The 23,642-nt window shown below is 32.9% G+C and overlaps 1 protein-coding gene across 1 annotated transcript in view; it reads right to left on the bottom strand.

The window, feature by feature from the left end:
• Positions 1–325: 325 nt before the first annotated feature.
• LOC145671158 (uncharacterized) overlaps positions 326–23,642 on the bottom strand; it is a 2,642,835-nt gene continuing 2,619,518 nt past the window's right edge. Inside the window, exons 29-33 of the mRNA XM_081739993.1 lie at positions 19,929–20,201; positions 15,671–16,731; positions 13,597–14,115; positions 8,733–8,912; positions 326–2,581 (exon numbers count right to left, since the gene is read on the bottom strand). Coding sequence (XP_081596119.1) covers positions 2,117–2,581; positions 8,733–8,912; positions 13,597–14,115; positions 15,671–16,731; positions 19,929–20,201 — 2,498 coding nt within the window. The 3' untranslated portion in view covers positions 326–2,116. The remainder of the gene's footprint in view (positions 2,582–8,732; positions 8,913–13,596; positions 14,116–15,670; positions 16,732–19,928; positions 20,202–23,642) is intronic.

The raw sequence follows: 23,642 nt of genomic DNA on the forward strand, positions 1-23,642 counted from the left end.
ATGCAGATATTTCAGTTACTAAAGGCTGTTTTATTTTAATAATCATTGATTCTCGGGAACTTTGTATTTACGAGTATATAAGACCTTACTATAAAATTGCAAGATTTGAAAGTACGTGTAAGATCTCTTTTGTTAATTCATTTCTTTTTCTTATCCTTGAAAATCAACCATAAGATTGGATACTCTGCAGATAACTGCATTTTCGAATTCATCCCTGCCTTCCAAAACATAGCATCTTCCGCTTCGTCCGCATAAGGAACTGCATTTATCGCGAACGTATACAAAAAATTTAAATTGTTTTATACTAAATAATTAACCGTTGAAATAGTTTGAAAATAAATTTATTATACAATATGTATTTTTTTAAAATTTAAAAACCAAAATATCGTTCGACTACATTATCAATTATAAAATGTATCTTTATTACAAAAGTTAATATCATTTTAGTACAGTACTGATTTTTCTCTCACTTTGTCCGGATTGTTTTCAGTTTAACTAATGTGAATTACTACAGTTCTACCGAAACTTTTAATGAAATATGTTAAGACATTTCGCATATTAGGTACACTATACCTCCTATATTAGTATTGTCATATATAAGTCTAATAGAAGCTTAAGTCAACTCCAGTTCTGTTCTATTATTATTACCAAATTACCAAGAAACTTAAGTCAACTCCAGTTCTGTTCTATTATTGTTACCAAATTACCATGTTTCACCAAAAATAATTTCAAATAACCTATCAAGTTGAATATTCAAATTAGTTATACAGATCGACGATCTGAGGTGATAATTATATTTATTTTAGATTAAATTTAAAAAAATGATCTACCACAAGAAAGAATCACGAATTAGACGATGCATCTGTAAAAACTTTTAATAAAGTAAAAAAAAATAAATTTTTCAGTTGGACAATATTCAGTTACCTTACTTCTGTTCGATATACAGTATATCGACAAAATCTATTTTCTTTAAGACAGTCACTTGATTTCAGTTAGATACTTCAATATTACAAACATAGAAACTGAACTTACGTCAAATAGTTTACAATTTCTACACTAAATATGCGAAATCTTTACTGAAAAAATCATTGTTTATGTTATTCTTATAGTTGTTCTTTATTGAAAGTAATGTTACAATTCTATCAAAATAATGAAATGTTAAATTCTTACCAATTACCCATTATCTTCAGTAACATATTACTTTCATAAAATTGTTATACTTAAAAACATATTATTGTATTTAGTACCACTCTACCTTCATAAAAATGGTTCGTTCTCCTTTCCTAGCAGAAATTAAGAAAATATACTATTCTAGCTTGCTTCTTACACATTGTTGTTAAAGAACTTTTGGCACTGATTCTAAAAGCTTTCTTATTACACAAATAAGCAAAACAGTTTGATATGTTGAACTATTATCAGAGAAAATATAAACAAATACTCACAAGTAAATCGTTGCAATAATAATCACGGTACAATTATATTAACATGTTTTAGTAATGTTCTTACACTAACATAAAGATTAATACACACATGCTCTAATTCGGTCTGACAAGTACATTGTACGTTAAAAAGAAAGATAAATAATACTTCTGTATTCTGTACACTGACTGATTAAAATAACTGATATTCCAATTAGGCAAGTTTAAGAAACAGTGATTTCAGCGAGTAAATACTAAACATACGTAGTATTTTAAGTCAAAATAGTAATTACGTCAAACAGTAATTTCATCGAGTACGTACTAAACACATTTTAAGTCAAAATAGTAATTAAGGCAAACAGTAATTTCATCGAGTAAGTACTAAACACATTTTAAGTCAAAATAGTAATTAAGTCAAACAGTAATTTCATCAAGTAAGTACTAAACATATTTTAAGTCAAAATGGTAATTAAGTATATCTTAAATATACATAATAATTGCCACTGTTAATTGACCTTCTACATTACAAAGAACAATTACATCTAACCAATCTTTGTCCAAAAAAACTGAAACAATGAGAAAAGCAGTCTCTATGAAGAATCATTCTTGGTATATAGTGTAATATGTAACAAATAAAAAAGTTTTATATGTATATAGACACAACAATCATTAAATGTTGCTATGTGACGGAAGAATATTTAAAATTCCTCGACACCATCAGACAGATTTAATTCTAACTGCAGCTCTCCTCTTCCTTTACCTCTTGATTTAGATCTCCATAATCTTCGAGATCGTAGCATATTCGTGTCCGTACCAGAATAAATACTCTCAAATGACTGCTTCATGTGTGTTCGTGTAGGAAAATTAATCGAGTCGGCTAGCGTCGAATTTTCAGTCAGATCTTTTTCTTGTGTGTTGTCGACTAGTTGCAACTTCCTTATATCGGAATCACAAGAGTCTTTCTTGTTTTGTATTTGAGTCTGAAGATAACGTGTTGGGCTTCGTCGCGAATTACTAGCACGAATAAGAATTTCATTATATTCTTCCTCGGTCATTATGTCCTTTTCAAGTAATTTGTTGACATCGGGAATTCCAGCCGCTACGGATGATGGTGCTGCTACAAATGATGAATTCTGGATCTCTTCACTGCATTCAGATGCCACCTATTTAAGATATGAAATAAATATATAGTTTTAAGCGTTAAATTATAAATTCTTATAATAATGCAATAATAAATATTTATTTACAGTGCTAAAATTAGTGAGCAGTTAAATAGGGCAAAAATATGTGTTATTTATACATAAAAAATATGAAAACAACTCTGTGCATATATTTAACAATAAAAAATTAGCTAATATTTTAATCTACATTTTATTGATATACTTTGATATTATTTTTAGTATATACTACTGAAATGATACATACATATATATATATATATATATATAATGTGATAATAATTCGACTTATTTGTTTTAATAACGTAATAGACTTATCACTGTTCTTCATATACATGTATATATCTATACTTGTTCTCAAAATTTCTTGTCAATTCTTGGTACGCCCAAAGAAAAAAATCATTATGAATCACTCTAGACAAAAGAATAATGCTCTATTTGATTGCTAATGCTCTAATTGTCTATTTGATTGATATATATATATATATATATATATATATATATATATATATATATATATATATCAGGTGTTCTAAAAATGGCGCCCATGGACCACTCATATTCCTAGTTTTATGAATAAATCAAGCTATGTAGTTCCAAACTACAAGTGAATTATTCACGCCATATCTTGAAAAAATACCGTTCATCCATTCAATTCAATTTCCATTAAACTTTGTGATACTGTAAAAAACATAATTTAGTATATTCTTTCTCTCTCTCTCTCTCTCTATATATATATATATATATATATATGTATATATATATGCAAAATTTAACTTTTAGCAGCGATATGTTATAATTATTCCTACAGCTGGGTTGTCAATATAGGGTAACAATATAGGTAAGATGTTTCCATACAAGCCCAACAAAACTATTACTGATAAAAATGATAACAGTTTTGCATTAAAAAAAATTATCCTTTTTCCATGGAGCCGATATTAGTGACAAGTTTAATCTTGACCTCAATAACTACTAATAAGTCCTGCATTCTAAGCTATTTCAAAAAGGATGATTTCGAAAATATCAAAAAATATTTATTTTACCGCTATGAACGTCAAGATTCTCATATGTATACTCCAGAAGGTTTCAGGGCCGTAAGTGTTGATCCACTTATGATGTTAAATATTAATTAGCAAATTTTAAGTTTGTATTAATTTTACGGAATTCTATACTTTGATTAAGGTGATTTTTCGAAAACCATTATGCCTGGATACCTAATTATGTCTAACATTATGACTCGCTATAAATAAAATTTAAAAAATTAAAAACAAAAACTTCACACCAAAATTCACAAATAATAAAAAGGTTCGACTCTTCATCTCTCATTAGAGTTGTGGAACAAAAATAGGAAAGATATTTTGTATTAATGTTCGTACAATGTTGTATAGAAAAGTATGAGAGGACGATTTACTTTCATTTTTTTCTCCTTTATTTCTTTTCATATTTTCTCCTTGTGTCTTATTTAGTCAAATACTGCAGTGTTGTGAAGCAGAGGTAAAGATTTTACGTGTCCTAACGAGACTTCAAGAGTTATAATGAGACATGTGTAGATCAAAATTGAAGTGCGAGAAATCAAAAAGTGGCGCGATAGGTGGAAGTGTTTTCGGGAAGGCAAGCATGCTGTTCAGGATGGCCCCAAACTGACAGCTTCAGAATTTAGCTTCTTTCTTCTCTCCTATAGATGGATAACCAATGACCTATGCGATTTTCACTGTCAATCGCGGAAGTAGGTGTAAGTCACAAAACCGTGCTCAGCATTCTATGTTGCAGCCATAGGCGCCGACTTTGAGTGGGTGGGCAGGACACTTTTGGCACCCCCCAATATTTAAAGGTGGGGTCCTCCCCCCAATATAATCCAGTCGAGGAAGAATTAGCGAGGAGGAGCAATAATTTCTATCGTAAACTTCGCCATGTCTTTAATTCAATATTAGGAACAGCCTTCTTATTCGATAGAAAATGCCGTTTTCAAAACGATGTTTTTAATAGGGCGCTGAAGTTTCAACCAACACACTGGCAGCACTAATATGAAAAGTAAAGATCAATGTGTTGCGCAAAGTTGCAGTGAAGTTCTCAAATTTTGAACTTGAATTTGTTTTAATGCCTTTAAGCGAATTTGACTTAGGTCACCAATTTCGCAACGGAGTAGTGAACCGAGAGGTGGGAGAGGAAAGGGGGCCTTTATCAAACAGCTGAATATGATTATATATTTATTAATTGTTTGGACCCCCCCCCCCAATATTTTCTTCAAGTCGGCGCCTATGGTTGCAGCGCAGCGGGCATCCCATCAAATCAGCGAGGTGGTAAAAATAACAACCTCTGCCATTGCAGAAGACTTCCCCTCTCTGTTAGGCTAGTGCCTAACGCAAGTGCCTTTGGAGCATGTGGCCCAGGTTCGATTCCCGGTGGGAGAGCACAAAAATTCAATTCCACAATATTTCATTTTCATTAATCATCCGTCTCCCTTAGCCTAAATTGCATAACCGTGGTACTTTTTTTTTCAGAGGATTTGCTGCATTCGTAAGAGAAAGTAACAACTTCTTTAGACGAAGCGTCACTATGGATGAAAACTGGGCTCACTCGGATAAACCACGCTTGAAGAAAAAATCTAATGGGTGGAAATATTCCAAATCTCCTCGTCCAAGAACAATGGATCCTGTGCAAAGCGATGATGTGAAGATGATGTTTATTGTTTGTGCCATACGTCAGTCATGGGGTAGTCCTGTACTATTCTGTACGTCACATGTAGTCATCGATGTAGTCTAGTACTACAATTTCTTGCAACTTCACTTGCTGACAATGACCCCCATTACCCTGCGAAACAACCTCCAATGTGTAATTGGCAATGGGAGGTATTCGAACACGTCATATTACGAAGATATAATTCCGTGTGATTACGATCTTTTCACCAAGATAAATGAGCAACTTCGCGGGAAATTTTATAACACTCGGGAAGTTATTGGTGACATACGGCGTGTTCTGCAGAACATCCCTGTAACGAAGATGGAGATTCTGTCTGTGTGTGACGTCTTCCACATGTGTAGCAAAATGTCATGGGCATGGCAGCCGATTATAATTAAACAATTAATTGATATTTATTCTGATAATAAAGCCAGGTAAGAATTATAGCAATAATACTAGAATATTTTTATCCAGGTCCCTTATACATATAAAGGAGAGAGAATAAGTGTGGTTGGTATTCCAAACCTATATATATATATAAAATGAAATAAAAAATGTTTGATGACTAACTTCTTCTATAGAGCGTCCCACCCTTAGATTGCAGTACAGGAGTAAATGGCAATGCTTTTCCTTATGCCCATTGTTGCCAAACTTAGCCTGAATTTTAGAAATAGTTTCTTTTACTAGGTATGAATAAATTATTGTAGGACATTGCATTCTCTATCAAATAATCTGTTTTTCTCACATCGAGAAGAATTTTCAAGTATTGAAACACATTGAAAGAGTGAAATCTTGCTGACGGCAAATTCTAACGTCGCGTTAAATATATCACGTCATAAGTTCGGAACTCTAAGAGATACAACATTGAAACTTATACAGCTATTAACACCATATTTGGTGCCAATGTTGGAAAAGTTTGCATTCAAGAAAACTTTTTGAATTTTAAAATAAAAAATAAAATGTAAGAGAAAGTGCGTATACTATTGCAATGCAATATCTAAAAAGTTGACTAGTGAGAAACTAATCCCGTCTCCCAATTTTTCAGATTATTTTATTTTTCAGGTTAGATGGGGGTGCAAAGCGAGAAAAATATTGAGAAAGGATTGAAGTTATTTTTAAAACAAATTGCAGGTCGATATCTTTCTTTATTTAGGTTTTATGACTTTTAGTGTTAAGAGTCAACTTTCCAAAGCGCGGGCATCTGACCAGAAGAAAGGCAGTGACAAATCTTGCCAATGTTATTTTCTTTATAATGTTTGTTTTAAAGTTACTGATGTAGAGTATTGTGCTATACCGATGAGTGTTTACTGTTGATGCTATGTGAGCACGAATCTACTGCTTAACGGAAGCATATTCGCAAAATCGAATCCTGGACCTCACCTACGATAAACATTGCGTCAACTCCACTCAATCTTACGTTCCACTACTTACTTTGCTTGTTTTCCTTGAGTTGCACGCACGCAAGCACGTACACACACACACACACACACACACATATATATATATATATATATATATATATATATATATATATATATATATATAGATAGATAGATAGATAGATATATAGATAGATAGATAGATATAGATATAGATATAATATGACAAATATCTATTAATAATAAATCTCCTCATTCCTGGTGATAAAAAGCTATTAGTTTTGTAATTGATTCATTATGGTTCGCATGTAGTCCTTAATGCTGTTTCAGATGCTGACAATTTTGACAATAAAAGTTGGTTTCGTTTGCAATTCCACTTCTCTTATTTACTTTGAATACACAGATGAATATGACAAAAGCGTTCATAACAAATAACTTTATGAGCTCACAAAGCAGAATGAAAGGCCTCTTTATTCTTCTTCCCCCCTCATGCTTCTTTAGGAAGCAGGGTTTGATAATTCTGTTTGGTTTTGTTTCCTCGCCCAATGATTTGTATCTTGTTGGCTGTCACTATACGTGATTTAAAGTCACAACTTGCGCGTTTGTTTAGAACGGATATAATGGGGTTTATTTTAATTCTTCTTCTGTTTCCAGACTGATATTGTGTGTGTGAGGTGTCAGAAGTGAGTATAGAAATTAGGAGGTTCAGTTCCTATTCACCATTGCATATGTCATCATCATCATCATCATCATCATATTTTATTGGCAGACCACTTGCTGCAACTCAGAAGCTTCCATGATCCACGGTCTTCGGTTAACTTTTTCGTCTTCACGCATGATTTTTCTATTTTGATATCGTCCAGTAATTCGTCTCCTCCCTCTTTTTCCTGCCACCATACCCTCTAGCACGACCTTCATGATACAGTCTTAAACATCGGAAGTGGGGAGAAGCTGTCTTCACAATATACTTTATTATGTAACTTGTTTGACAAACAGAATTGGATTAGCGGATATTTTGCGTACACAGACGAATGAGCGTTCTCGTACGTCACATTTTCTCGTCACTTATCACTATCACCCTACTCCAGTTTTCACTCTTATCCAACTTCAGTAGCAGTATCTTACCCATTGCTATTCCTTAGTTTTCCGCACAATCGGTGCAGGAAATTTCTGTTTAGAACTGTTTAGCCTGCCATTTATTTCAATCATATGTTTTCTATTCGTTTCATATGTTCTCTCGATTTCGTATTGCTTCCATCAAAATTTTATTGCAACGATTTATAAACCATCATTAAAAAAAAAAAAAAAAAAACTAACACAGAATTGCTAGACTGTCATTTCGTACCCTCCAATTCGCCGTTCTAAATGAATTTGCGCGATTGGAATGACAAAAGAGTTGAAAATATATGAATTTAAGAAGGATTTATTTACAGACTCATCGCTCTTTCTTTCTTGTTCCTTCTTCGAAAGAAAACATACGGCGGAAGAAATGTGGCAACAGCGCGCTCCATTTACTCTGTACTGCAATCTAAGAGTGGGACGCTCTATAGACTACTGGACCGATTTTGATTATTTTTGGTATACGATTGGATCATAGCCTATCTTAAGTTTCTTTACATTACTTTTCCAGAAGGGTGATGGAAGAAGCTCAAATACTTATAAAAAAAAAATGTAGTATTTCACGAAACTCGGTGTAAAACCTATAAACGATTTATTAAAAATAAGATGATACCAGCGTTTTTGAGAATTTCCGTTTTAAGGAGGGAGGCTTGGAGGACATTTGTTATATTGACTATTTCACTCGAGAAATCAGGTAATAATCACTCTCTCTGCCTTCAGAATGGCGTTGATAACAGTCCTGTCTTTCGTCTCAGGGGGAGAAGACTATGTTCATTTGGGGTAGTTTTGGCAATGACAAGTTGAAAAAAAAAAATCTGAGAAGTGCAGTTCTTTACATTCAACTTCTTGTTTAGAAAAACACTGCAGTTTATTCAGAATATATAGGGAACTAATCCAACCTTTAAAAACAGATTTTTAGAATTAACCTCAGAAATATAAATATTAACATAATTGCTTACTTCGGCAGAAATACTTCCGACAGAACTACCATTCACACTACCACCCAGTGCATTATTCTCACTCCGGTTATCCAGAACCGATTCTGAAATTCTTCTAAGCTTCCTTACTGCATTATCAATATTTTCCAATTTGTCTAGCAGTTCATCAATCTGAGTCTCGGAAACATTTAAGAAATATTGCTGAAATAAAACAACAGAGCATTAACTAAGACACACTTGTTTTATGTTAAGGTCATTACACAGTGAGATAATTCTAAATCCTTCAACAGTAAGTATTTCGCTAAATATTAACTGCTGCTCAAATATGATATTGTATTTTGCGGAAACACATTCTTATGATCTATAAGTTAAAAACATAAAACATATTATGTAGGTTCTTAAATCTCTGCAACAATTCTATAAAACACATTGCTAACAGTCTTTTGCTGAAAACTTTGTAGGTCTATTAAAAAAAAAAACGTTTAATCAGCTCACTAAATATAGTGAAATTCGTAATAGTAGACATATTTAATTTACAAAATAAATACATGAAATAATAATAATAATAATAATAATAATAATAATAATAATAATAATAATAATAATAATAATAATAATAATAATAATAATAATAATAATAACGAAAAACTACGGAAGTCTACAAATTACATATTTTCTATAATCATTCGGCAACTTACAAAAATAAAATTATGAACGAAAGTCTGGTATATTAGTAAGAATAATTTTAATAAATAAGACCTAAATCCATTGTCAAACGTCTTTTAGGATCTTAATCACAATACTCAGGATTCTGTAAACTATTGAATGCACAGAAGAAGGCACCTACACACCTATGAATATGATAACTTGTACAATTCTTTTTTTTATTGCATTATAAATTAAAATCTCTGTTTTTTAATGTAACACATAATAGCATCAGCAGTTTATTTTTAAGTCAATATGATCTTAAATTCTAAAAAGAATAGGTAGGTAAAATATATAAGGGCCATCCCACGCGAAAGTGAGCCTGAACCCAAATTTTCAAAAAATGTCAAAACCAATACATTTTTACATATATATGAAGAAAATATAACGAAATTTACTTTCTCACAACGAAAAACTTATTTATACGTAGAATTCACGTAAAATTTTAAGTCTGAATTGTGAATTTGTAACATGTCAGCTGGGACGAAATTTTTTATTCTTGTTATCGGCAACATTTTACGTTATATTGTGCATGTTCGGCTGTAGTAACTTCGAGCTGTTCAAGATGCTTCTTTTTTCTACAAGCTGCAGTTGAAAAAGTGTTTACAGGATAAAAATTGTTTATAATATCATTAAAGATACAAACGTCAACTTGAATGCCCTGCCCGTGCCAAAAAAATACTAAAAGTAGTTGTAGTGAATTACTAAATTTGAGAATGTGGTTTGTACGTAGTAAAGTATCAATTTGCACGTGCATTTCACGCTCACAAAATTTTGGACTAATGCTACTAATATATTTCAATTTATTTCAATTTAAAAACTTGTCCTGCCCGTGACAGTGGGCATGCCACTGGTGGGAATGTGTGCGTACATTGGTTATTTATTATAGAAAATGATTCCATGTGTACTAAAATAACGTTTTTCTAAGCATGAACATTATTTACTTAAATAGAGGATTATATATTACTATCAGTACGATGTGTTAACTTAAAACAAATGCCATATAAATATTATCATTAGCGTCACCTTTTTGTTGGTTTCAAGGGAGCAGTGGATGGGATTGGAGTACATAGGCTACAAAAAGGCCAGTATGGAACTTCGTGAAACAAAAGAAAGTAATTGTAGAATGTACTGCTGGTTTCGTAGCAGCTCGTTTTATCATCAGCAGAAATTGAAGAAAACAAAGACTTTTAGAATAAAAGACGGGAAAATGCTCTGTCAATAGAATGAATCCAATCAAAACACTTTTTTTCCTGCAATTTGACAGAGAAAAGTTGGTCCTTCGTCGAACTTTTAAATCAGAGTTTCATCCCTGTCAAATCTTTAAATTCCTAACAGACGTTTATTTAGATTCTGAAAATGATGATTCCGAAAGCTATGAAGCTATCCTGAGGGACGACTTAGGTTTAGATGGTAACAAGGCTAGTGTTAGGCCAGCTGTTGAAGATATAACACAAGAAACATATTTGTTAGTGGAATTTTTCTCTAGCGGACAGAAAAAGAGAATATACGGGCATGCAACTATCGTACAAAGCCCAGTGGAAGAGGGTGAAGAAGAGGGTAATTTGTATGAAGACCGTCAGCGATTGCGGTAAAATTTTCAGGACTGTTGAAGATGTGTCTTACGTGCATTTTGATGAAATAATCTCTGATACCAGCAGTGCCGTGCCGTGGGGGGAAGGAGCGGGGCGACGGCCCAGGGCGTCAAAGAAAGGGGACGCAAAATTCGGGAAGAAAAAGAAGATATATATATATATATAATAGAAGGAAAAAACGTATTAAAAAGTGCTCAACATAAAGGAAAAGCCGGGTTTATTTTTTGAAAATTTTCTCACGCTTCGCGCCAACCATGGTAGCGCTTTGCGGCTGGCCTGCCGACTTCATTCATATTTAAAGGGCGCCGTCGTATACTCTCGCCCCGGGCGCTGATTTTCCACGACACGGCACTGGATACAGCTCCTATTTTATATACTGTTAGACACAGTGTTTTGTACGAAGTTTCCTACAAGATGGGTGTAAATGGTCAAGCAAAAACGTTTCCTAAAGAGTAGGTGGTGAGAAATAAGTGCACTACGTATTATTAATTTTGCGTGATAAAAGCGAGCCTCAAGTAAAGTAAATAGAATTATTTGAGTGCAATGCTATAAAGAACAGCAGAAATTGAGTTATTTTAGATTTTATTTCATTTTTGAAATCATTCTTATTGAGATTTTGTGTGCTGATTCACACGGTGTCCTGCCCGTGACAGAGTAAAGTTTAGTATTTTTATTAATACAAATATTTGGCAAATTTCTCTTATGTGAAGTTTGTTGGAAAATTTCATCATTTATACATTTCCGTTTAAATAAAAACATTTTGAGCTAAGAATTCACAAAGTTTTGTAACATTCACTTGGTGTGTCGAAAGTCACTTCTCGTTTTTGTCCCCGCCCGTGACAGACGTTTAGGAGTTAATATTTTCTACTCTAAACAGAAAAAAAAAAAAACTAAAAACATCAGCTGCATATACTCCTAAGTCTGTACTGCTCATATATCATACATTAGCAGAATTTATCTTGTACTTTTAGAAATATACAAATTTAAAGCATCAATGATGTAATGTAAATGTCCTGCCCGTGACGATGGAATGGCCCATAAAGGAAATGGTGAAAATGAACATCTCACAACCTCTATTTACTTTCATGTCCATAGATATGGAAATACTGTTATTTTAATAATGAAAGATGGGAGAACCTTACATTCAGTGTTATCGCATTTTATAGATAAGTTAGACGTACAGTTCTCAGCAAAAAACCTACAACATGAGCATGTAAGTTTATTGTGAAACGACGAAGACTTTTGCTCCAAAATAAGTGTGCAGGGAAGGACGCCGAGGTTTCTCCTGGCGTGATTCGTGCCACTTACACGTTATGTTGATTCCCTGCGCTGTTAGGCATAGTTTCATAATAAAATTACATGCTCATGTTGCAGGTTTTTTTTTTTTTTTTTTTTTTTTTTTCTTGCGGACTGTACAAACTAACTCTATGGCTTATGGAACCTGGAGGTTCAATGCCCCGTTCACATAAGCTCTCCATTGACTTCTATCCTTAGCCGACTAGATCAAATTTCTACTTTGTATTTCTATCCCTGCGAGATCCATCTTAATATTATCCTCCCATCTGCACCTAAGTCTTCCTAATGGTCGTTTTTCGATTGGTCTTCCAGTCAAGACTTTGAAAGCGTTTCTACTTTCTTCCATCCTAGCTACATGGCCTGCCCACCTAAGCCTCCTAGACTTGATGACCTAACAATGTTTGGTAAACCGTATAAATTATGTAGTTCCTCGTTGTGAAGTTTCGCCATTCTCCATTCCCGTTTCTCTTGGGTCCAAATTGCAGACTGTACAAAGCTATTAATAATTCTGACTTTAAAATTATGAAGATATATTTTTCCTGCACACTATAAAAAAAAATACATAAGGAACAAATGGCAGGCAGGTCAAGTAATAATCCCAGAGAATAATGCTCGTCAATATTCACAAGAATAAGCCAACGAAATGCTTCAATTTTCAAATACCATGACACACCACTCAGATAAACGAACTTTGATTTCTGATAGACAATAGTGCATTGACATGCATATTTTAACGCATTTTAAAAGTTTACTCAAAACTGGGCTTTTGTCAACTTTTTTTTTTTTTTTTTTTTTTTTTTCATTTAGTTAGTACCTTGAATATCACGCATTACAGAGCTCTTAGTATTGTAGGAGAATATCATGTCTACACACATAAAAGATAGATCTTTCAACAATTTAGAAAATGTTGAAGCATTAAATGTCTGCCAATCACAGAACATTGAAAATATCTTGTTGGCGGAATACGTGAACCACATTTCTGCTATAATGAACTGGAATATTAACTGAATTCACAATGATATCACAGAAAGAGTAGAAATTGCGAAAATATGCTATATTTTCTGTTGAGAGAACTGTGGGTCAGGAAACAAAAGTATTCGAGATTTGTTTTTCGACGGTACATGTATAGTACCAAGCACTTAATACCGCAATTACATCCAACTGGCAGGAAATTTTGCTTTCATACCAGACAATATATTAAAGAACATTTTATAGTCGTACTGGAAAGGTATTGCATAAACCACCCTTCATTTTCACGGTAACGCTAACTAACGAAATATAATACTTACTGTTTGTAACGAAGAATTACATTCCATTGTCCCAGCTTCACGTGATATCCATAATCTTTTGAGTTTCTCAATCAAAATATGACAAGCCTCCGAAACAGTCACTGAAACTTCTGGTATATACTGGTAATTCTTTCGGTGATACACAAATACAGACTTCAGGTAAGATCCACACAATATGGTGGATGATATGAGAATCATAGTAGCAACAATAATTATGCAATATTCTGTATATAAATTTAAGTCTGTGGGAAGATGAGCATTGCGAAAAACCATCAGTACTAGGCTGGTTACTCCCGCATAAATAGAATCAAATTTCCACTGATGTATTCCAGAAAGTATGTAAACAGCGTGGCCAATAGCAAGCACAAAGAGAAAAAGAACAACAGTGACTTCAAGTATTTTTCTCCAGGCACCTCTTATTACTGCACTGAATTTTGCAAAATATGGAAAGCACTCTAATATCTGAATCACCATCACATTAACCAGCATACATAAAATACCTTTTGTAAGGAGCAAAATCTGAAAATAAAACAGTATTTAATAGCAGAAGCAGATTTTCATTACGAATTATGATACAAACAGGTAGAAACGTAAGAGTAGTAAAAGAAATGACACTAAACTTGTACGTCACAAAAAAAAAAAAAAAAAAAAAAAAATCCAGAGATGAAGTATTGAATTCAATTGAGAATACAGATTAATAACAATAAAAGTAATAATAAAATTACAATATTTCTTGATAAGTATGAATTTTAATTACTGTGAATAAAACTATACAAGAACTTAATTACTTATTTTCATTTCGCATTTTCCATGTTCGCAATTCTTTAGATAATAAACAAGTAATGAATGTGTTTCGTATATAACACAATAACTAATGCTCTACGAATAATTCAACAGTAAGTATAGGGTGTATTAAATTAATGTGTACACTGTTTAAAACAAAATATCTCACTAATTACAGCAGATAGGTACCAGTATATATATATATTTATATATATATTTTTTTTTATGATGTTTTATGCCTTAAAGACATAAATGTTCAAAATGACCCACATCAGCTGCAATATACTGTCTATGTATCGACGATGTAGACGATCGACAATACCAATTATACTGTTTCTAATGATATAGTATCACAGACTTGTTCAATTTGCTCTTTCAAATTTCCCTTTTTTTAAAACTATATACCAGTTTTAAGCGTGTTCTTTCCAGTTCCCCAAAGAAAATTCCAGTCCAGTTCCAGTCTAGTAGTTTACAGCTAGAGATCGAGATTGGTACTCCGCAACGCTTCTTCGTCCTATCCATCTCTTATGAAATGTGCTATCGAGAAAACTCTTCACAGCGAGATAGAAGTGGAGTTGCGTTTCATTCTGGCGAAGGAAACATTGTTAAAAAGATTTACGTCCTTAAGGTGCATAGCCACAAAAGTCCCTCTTCTCTTTAATTAGAGAGATATTTACTCTGTTTTAAGGAGTATATACGTTATTTTGAAACACCTTGTATATGCAAGTGCAAAAGTCATTTATATATTTATAGCTTTCTTTTGTAAAATGTATGTATTATATTTGAATTTTAATAACTACTATTTATTTAGTTCTTATGTCCATACATGTCTTAATAATTACACTATTCAATTATATTCAGTACAATTTTTAATACAGTAAATCCTAATAATAATGATTGTAGTAATAATGGTTATGAATGTTGGAAGTCATGTTAGAAGTAATGTTGGTAATAATGTCTAAAAAAATTTTGAGTTTATAATTTGTGTTCCTTATTACATAAATGCTGTTGGTTCCGGGCTTGTCTCAGTTGAATGTGGCAACCTGTGATAAGGCTGTCACTATAACACGTTTCTCGAGTGAAAATAATAAAATGAAAATTCCTACCATCCTTTTTTATAACGCTTCCTTCGTTCTAGGGCGCTATTCCTTCTAAATTTTAGTACTGAATTTCGTTCAACATTTCGAAAACGAAAGATATAAGAGAAGTGCCATGAATTTTGCTTTCAATGAATCTAACGTTAAAGTTATAAAGCAGAAAATATTAAGAGAAAAATTAAAGCAACACTTACCTCATCCCAGAACACAAGTGACTTTAATAAGGCATTAATTTCTGGAGACGATATCGATGTCAAAATATTCATTTTCAGAAGCGATGTTAAAAAATAAACTGCACAATATATTAAAGATACTTCAGCGAAGACTGTTTCTGTCACTAACCAAGGATCCCACCAACATTTTCTTCCAATTTGACACAACTTATGAACGAAGCCTGCCAACAGTACCAATGAGGTGAAGAACAGACTCATATTTGCAATGATTTTGTAATATTCAGAGTACATGTGATATAATGGAACAGTTGCTATATTAACACTTTGCTGCTGAGATTGCTGATTGTATTTAAATTCACTCCTTAACCTCACTTTGGTAATGAACTGATTAGTTGGAAAATAAAAATTAATTTCAACTTCAACTGCTTTCGTCATGTTGTCCAACCAATTTTCTTGTTTTAGTTGGCGCAATTTCCAATCTGTTTCCACTGCAGAAGTAACAATATGTACCACATTTTTAAAAGTTGTTTTAAATTCTTCTTCACTTTTACTTTCTAAATCACTGTCTGCATTGGAAACCTTTGTTTGGTATCCATTATTTTCGTGCTTGATTTCAAAATCTGAGATTAAATTTTTACTTATGTTATCAGTTGTAATGCTAAACAGAAATCTTTCCAAAACAACTTGACCAATAATGGAACCTCCACTTCTCCACCCAATGCTTGTTTCTTCATCTACTTCATGGTTACGAAGAACCAACACAAATTCATCCTCCATCCACTTCCACCACTCTTCTTGAGAACTGATATCTTTATATGCTAAGCATTGTCTATCACGATTGCTTCCACATCCAGAATAGAAAGATTTATTTAGGTAAAAATTCACTCGAAACCTTTCTTCTATTTGATCGCCTAAACAGTTCACTTGAACAAAAACGACCAATACAATAACTTTTACGAGAGTAACAAATATATTAACAGCTTTCCTTTCTTTAAGAGTACAAACTCTGGACTCAAGCAATTCATTCTCGCTGGGAGGATGCACAAATCTTAGGTATTTTGCACGTTCCCAATCTTCATAAGCTGAAACAACAATAACAAGTGCTATTATTTTTCATACTATTGTACAAAAGAAGTGCATGCAAGTACTGTTGTCTTAACATGCACTCGGATTTTCAAGATCTCATTTCAGGAACAATAAATACATACTGGGGATGCAGTTTAATAAATACAAAACATTCATTAGTCATATTAAAATGAGGTACGTAAGAATTTAATAGTACTTCTGCATAAATAAACTACTTCTGATAAGTTAAAACTATTTTCCCGTAAGATTGTGCATTTTGTTTCTCTTCGGAATCAAATTTTTCTTTCCTATGTTTCATTCACTGAAACTCCTCTAAACTATTTCTGGACAAATGCAGTTTCAAACAGCAGACGCGAGAGAATTTTCCTTCATTTTATTTAATCCATAATCTTATTTTTATAATACCTCAAACCAACACTATAAAAGTGAAAAAAATAAGATTATTTGTTCAAACTGCAGTACTAAAATGTTCTTCTTGAATGTCGAATACAATTCCACTGCTTCCAGGTATCTTTTCCTTGCTGATGCTTACACGTGTTAGAATTTTGGGGAACAAATCATCAAATTATTGCATAATTATGCATGCTTATGATTTTATAGACTGAGACGACATCAGTTATAAACTCATGCTTTCTTCCATTTCCTTATTATTGTCCTATTCTCTTTTTCCGGTCCTTAAACACAATTTATCATTTTTCAAAGTGAAAATGAAATAAAATCTTCCAGTTTAATGTCCCATGATTATGTTCACCCAAGGGAGAAGGACGATTAAGGCAAGTGAATGAAGATGGGAAGAATTGGTGGAATGAAAATGTGAGACGAACCGGAAGTACCCTGAGTAAACCTACGGAAACCCATTGTTGTCCACCACAAACTAACTTGGCCAGGGATCGAATCACGGATCCCATGAACCAGAGTAAGTGCTCCACTACTGAGCCACCGAGGCGCCCTTCATTTCCAGTGTCCAAAGCCAGCAAAGAGAGAATGGAAAGAAAAATAATAAGGAAATGGAAGGAAACACGATGGATTAAGAAAGGAAGAAGTGACAAATTAACGAATTGGAGAAGTATTAATAGACTGTTGATACAATAGCTGTGATATACAATGTTCGAACAAATCAAAGGAAGAGAGCGGGTCTACATTTATTTCTCTATATGTTAATATTGTTATATGTATTTATACTTAGTTTGAGTTGTATTTATGTTACATTATATTGTTTCTATACACTTTTACATTGCTATGTTTACAATTAGCTCATAACTCAGTTATGTAAATTACTGAGTTATGTATATTTTTGTTTCATTTAGGCTTATATTTGCTATATATCAAGTCGGAACAAGAAAAATGTGACTGTATCAGTAGCGAGTAAGGCGGTCGGTTGAAAAAGTGTTAGCCCAAGAAAGAAATTCAACAGATGGCTTTCCAAACTAAGAAGGACGTTAGGCCTTTTATTTTGTTATATATATATATATATATATATATATATATATATATATATATATATATATATTGTGTTCCTAAGATGTGTTTTTCATCGAGTTTCTGGATGAAGACAACGTTAAGTTGTCGAAACTGTAACACTATTTTAGTTTTAATAAATAATCATGTTAAGCTCTGGTCAGAAAGTGTTTGTTATTTATAAATAACTGGTTGTTTAACATAATTCAAAATTCTGTTCTTATTACAGTTTTAATAAATAACCTTGGTTTCTTTCAGCTTTTGGTGTGGATATTAGGAATTTTGAAAATAAGAAGATTAGTTAAACAAAATGTGGGAAATGAAATTTCGCACGCTCCTGCTATTTGAAACTGCATTTGCTAATGACAAGCAGTTTGTAGCAGTTCCAGAGGATAAAATACAAGAAAGAAAACAAATTGACTTCGAAAAGGAATATGCAACTTTAAAATAAAATGTTTCATTTTATATTTGTGCATATTGTACAAATTATAATGAAAACATTAACGTTTCATTTCTAATAAGCTTTTATATTGATTCCTAGTATTCCTATTGTTTTTGCACTATTTATTTGTAACAATGTACTAAACCATCCTAGCAACTTTTATTATGTCAGGATTTTAAACATGCATTAAATTTCAAACCGTTTAAAAAATAATGGTAAATAAAATTAAGAAAATAATGAAACAAAAACTCTAGTAATGTAAATGATGCCATATACTGTTGCTTGCGCTACAATAAACCCTTTTCTTAACAGAAAACGAAGCGGAAGTAAAAAAAAGTGAAGAAAAATAAAACTTCAGCAGTGAAGAAAAAGCAACTGACAAAATCCGATTGAAACAAAAATTGAAGAATGTAATTTTAATTAGGATGCAGAATAACGTTAAGTTTTAATTATTGAAGAGCGAAACAAAATCCAAAGTCATTTTGGTCTGAAAGTATAACATCTCCAACTCACGAGAACTGAAGCTAGTAAAGCAGGTAAGCGTACACGCATTCTTGATTAAGGTTTTGATTGATAGGAGTTTGTCTTTCAGTTCCAAGGATGAATGAGACAAGACCTACTGTTTCAAGTAGGTTCCAAACAGAAGGCATATGAGTTATCCACGAAGTAGCTTTTGATTACATTTGTCTTTAGTCTGATTATTGATAACAGAGGTACCAGTTTATTTAACTCCACTAGCAAGAAGTCAAAACAAGAAAAGTAGAAGTGATAGAAAGAACGCTACTTAGCAAATCAAAAATAATCACAAACAGAGAATTCAGTGTTCAAGGTCATTGAAATTATCTTACCATATATTCTGAATTTACTACTTTCCAGATGAGGAAATAGGTCCATATATATAGGCAATATTTAATGTTTGTGATGAATCTACACACACAAATGAACTATACATCAAAAATTTATGTGGCTTGTGATTACCCCTCGTGAGTAAATATTTTCCTTAGTCTAGGCTACATAAGCGAGAGAGAGAGAGAGAGAGAGAGAGAGAGAGAGAGAGAGAGAGAGAGAGAGAGAGAATGGAATAACAACACATCGCTTCATATCAAAAAGTTTAAAGTTATTCTCCATTTTCCTGCGTGTCGTTTTCCATGGTCTAGGCTACATAAGAAAGAAAGGTAAAATTTGCAAAATAACAAGTAACTTTAAACTTGGTACATTTAAATAAAAGTTGTAGAAAAATAACTCCAAATGATGAAGTACTCAATCGAAGCAATAATAATAATATGGCCTTACCTTTCGTTCGACAGTCTTCTTGAGATGTGCTATCATAACTTGTTCCTATTCGTTTTTCCCTAATCATTTTCATAGCGTCATCAGCTACATTTTCATCATACGAACTACACGGCCACATCCTTATTTCCTTCCAAGCTAAAGCCATTGCTACGACAGTTGATTTTAATGGCTGAATAACGAAACTGTTGAACACCAAAGTGAAATATAGACTCAAAGTCCAAATATTACATTTTTCCACTTGGCCTTTCAAAAAAATTGCGCTTCCTGCGACACCTAAGGTAGGAAAAGGAATAAGAAAATAATATAATGTATATTAATACAGAACAGGGATACAAACAAAAAGTTTTGTGAAGATCATGCATACAATGTGATTAGATTTTAATGAAAGGTGGAATTCGCCAATTACAAACTTGAAAGACAATCATTTTTCGTTGTCTACTTTCTTTTCTGTTTTGCTTCAACGACCCCTTAGCAATATCGTAGGAAATAGATGCTCCACACAAGATGATTCATCTGCATTCGCAAAATTTTACATTACATTGCCATATTTATAGAAGACAGAAGCAGGTCACGCAGAAAGAAAATAATAAAACGAAGCGGAAGACGAACCACACTAAACGGCGAAGAACGGTGTAATCACTTAAAAGTAACATTAAAACATTAAAGCGATCTTTTTTTTAAAAAAAGGAAAGAAAAAAGTCACTGGTTGCTGAAATTAGAAAATAGTCATGCATCATAAGCAAAGACCTTTACTATAATGAGAATTGACTCTGTGCAGCTGATAAAAATGGCAAGTCGCTACGCCACTGTACTCAGCAGACAAATTTTAGATGCACAAACGTTATTTATTTATTTTTAAGTGACAAATTCGAATGATTAAATATTACATTTAATAATTGTTGAAAAAACATCAACATTGATTTTCAGCTCGCCCTTAGGCTGTAAATGCCTACTATGTGAATGATCAATGTTTCTTTTATATTTGTGTATAGGAAAACAAAAGAAATTTCATGAGGAGAATATGATAATGTAGTTGAGGATACAATAATATGGTAAACTAAGTTTACTTGCTTTCAGTGAACCTGTATTGGTTTCAGTGTACCTGTAACTATTAAAAAAGCTTTCTCTTGTGTAGACTGCGAGTATGTGCTGCCTGCATTTGCAATTTATGAAACTTTACGATGAAAAGGACTTCCAGTTATCATATCCAGACACTATTAAAATGAAATAGTCTGGAGTATCGTTCTTATACTAAAGTTGATTGTGTATTCATTTGCAAGAACATATCAAGTTTCACGAAGATATAAATTTGTTAATTATAATATAATAATGGTACCTTTTTTAAACGATGAAAAGCGGGTACTTAATGAAAGTGCGTTATGTTAAAATAACAATATCCACCAAGAAAACTATAAACAAATAATTGTGAACTGTAAACATGAAACGAGGACAACTTCTATTGTTTATAATTAATATCCCAGTGTAAATAGTGTCTTTCCGAAGTTATGAAATGTAAATCAAAATATAACTTAGAACTGAGGATATCTGAACCCCTGTAGCGTGTTAAATGTTTATTATTCAGAATATTTTATAAAATTTCAGCCGTAGACCCCAAAGCATTACAAATACAATATATATTAATTTATTATTATTATTATTATATATTTTTGATGTGTTATTTGAAGCCACTAACAAGAAACATGGTTCTGACATATAACGGGGGGAACAATTACAATTTAAGGGAAACACAACGCAGTTCATTATTTTAAGATTCATTGCTCTGATTATGATTGATTTGAATACGTGAATTGTCACATCTACAATTCAATCACATCAATCAAAGCATCGTGCATCAACAATATAGGATCTACTTCTATAGGTGGTTCATATTAGCTTGTGACAGTTTCGCCAACTAACTGAACATATTGGCTTCATCAGTTGGTGACACTGTCTCACAGTTATTATTTTAAAATAAACGCTGCTTTGTTTAGTGATTTGTTTTACTAGTTCAAGTTTTATAGGTGGTATCAGAAAGCAGAAATTAACCTGTCACTACTCTATTTCATTATGTCCTAACTTCGTAACCTTATGGATATCACATACCGCTACGGAACTAGAGTCTAATAAAAAGCAAATCAATATAGAACAAACGTAACTGAAAGAAAATAATTAACTTACTTCATGCATTACCTAAATAGAAAGTGCAACTGATTGCTGTGAATGAAATATATATTTGCAATCCGACAGCGAATGTTGAGAATATGTAACTCTCGCCAGACTAGGGTTATAGAAATAGGTTATTCAAGGTATTGATTGAATTCTGCAGTAAGTTGTGCCCCATTAGCTCAATGTTCTTCGTAATAATGCTCCTCAATGCTTGGATAATGATTATGGTAAGGGGATAATGGTAGTTTAAAAAAATCTGGCCAAAGTAAATACTTATTATTAATCTGCATATCTGTTTCTACAGGCTTGCCAGAAAGTATCTTTACACCCGAACTAAATGCGTGTAACAATGCAAGATGTTAAGATGATTAAGATTTGAACCTCCTATCCTGGTCACTGATATGGTAACAATGCTTCTAAAGTGAATTGTCGCGCAACTGCCCGCGGAGGGAAGAGAATAAAGTCTGTGCGCTGACCAGCTCACTGTCTCACCTTTCCGTAGATTTGATAATCAACAATGGCAGATACCAGTGACTTCACTTCAGAGGACCGTTTAGTGGCAAATGTGTGGATCCATGAGCGGAAGCACAACTACGAAAACATGCCGCAGCTGATGGATAAGTTTCGTGAAAGGCTCGGTATGGCGCCACGAAGCCGTAAGACTTCGATCATGTGGAAGAAGAAAGTTTTTCGCCTGGGAAGTGTTTTCGATGGCTCTCATTCTGGTCGTCCATCAACCCAAAATGAAACGTGTGCAAAAGTTAGTGTGTCAGTGATGCGTTCATCTTGCAAGTCGACCAGAAAGAGTTCTGCAGAACTTGAAATTGCAAGGAGTTCAATGCAGTATTATTAATGTAAGGATGAAATAAGTGGAGGTGTAAAGGGATTTTCTGGTCACCCTGTTTATATCATTGTTGAAAATAACACAGATTAGTAATAATAAGTGTCCGATTTGCTCAGATTTTACTTTAACTTAACTTGTATGTAGTTCTAATGCTAAAATGTGCTCTATTTATGTAGGAATTAACCAAGTTAATGTAATTGTTCGAGAGTGGTATGGGTGCAGATACTGTCATTAGACAGATTAGGCTAATGCTATTTCTAAATTTTCGCCCTTTTTCATACTATAACTTCTGTATAAGATAGATTGTGTATTGCACTCTCTCAATATAACCTCCAGTTTCTGAAAATTGCAAATGAACACATATATCATGTTGTTCAAAAAGTATTGAGTCTTCAGAGGACAAAATTGACAGCACATTTATCGTGATTTGAAAATAACATTACGAAATCGCATATGCGCTGCTTTTGTTCGATGACTTTTGCCATGTCCTCCGTTGGAGCAGTGCTAGCGCGTGTGGTGGTCAAAGACTAAAAGATAAAAAATAATTTTACAAACATTCATCTTAATTAATCATCGTTCCCTTTAGCCTAAAGAGCATAATCATAGGATGTTAAACTAAAACAAAAAGCCTTTTGCAATTTTTTCCAGTAACATCATAATCCCATCATTATAAAAGTTACGTGGTTTGTAGTCAAAAAATTGTG

The sequence above is a fragment of the Thermobia domestica genome, chromosome 15 (genome assembly GCF_964235325.1).
Source record: "Thermobia domestica chromosome 15, izTheDome1.hap1.1, whole genome shotgun sequence".
Lineage (NCBI taxonomy): Eukaryota > Metazoa > Arthropoda > Insecta > Zygentoma > Lepismatidae > Thermobia > Thermobia domestica.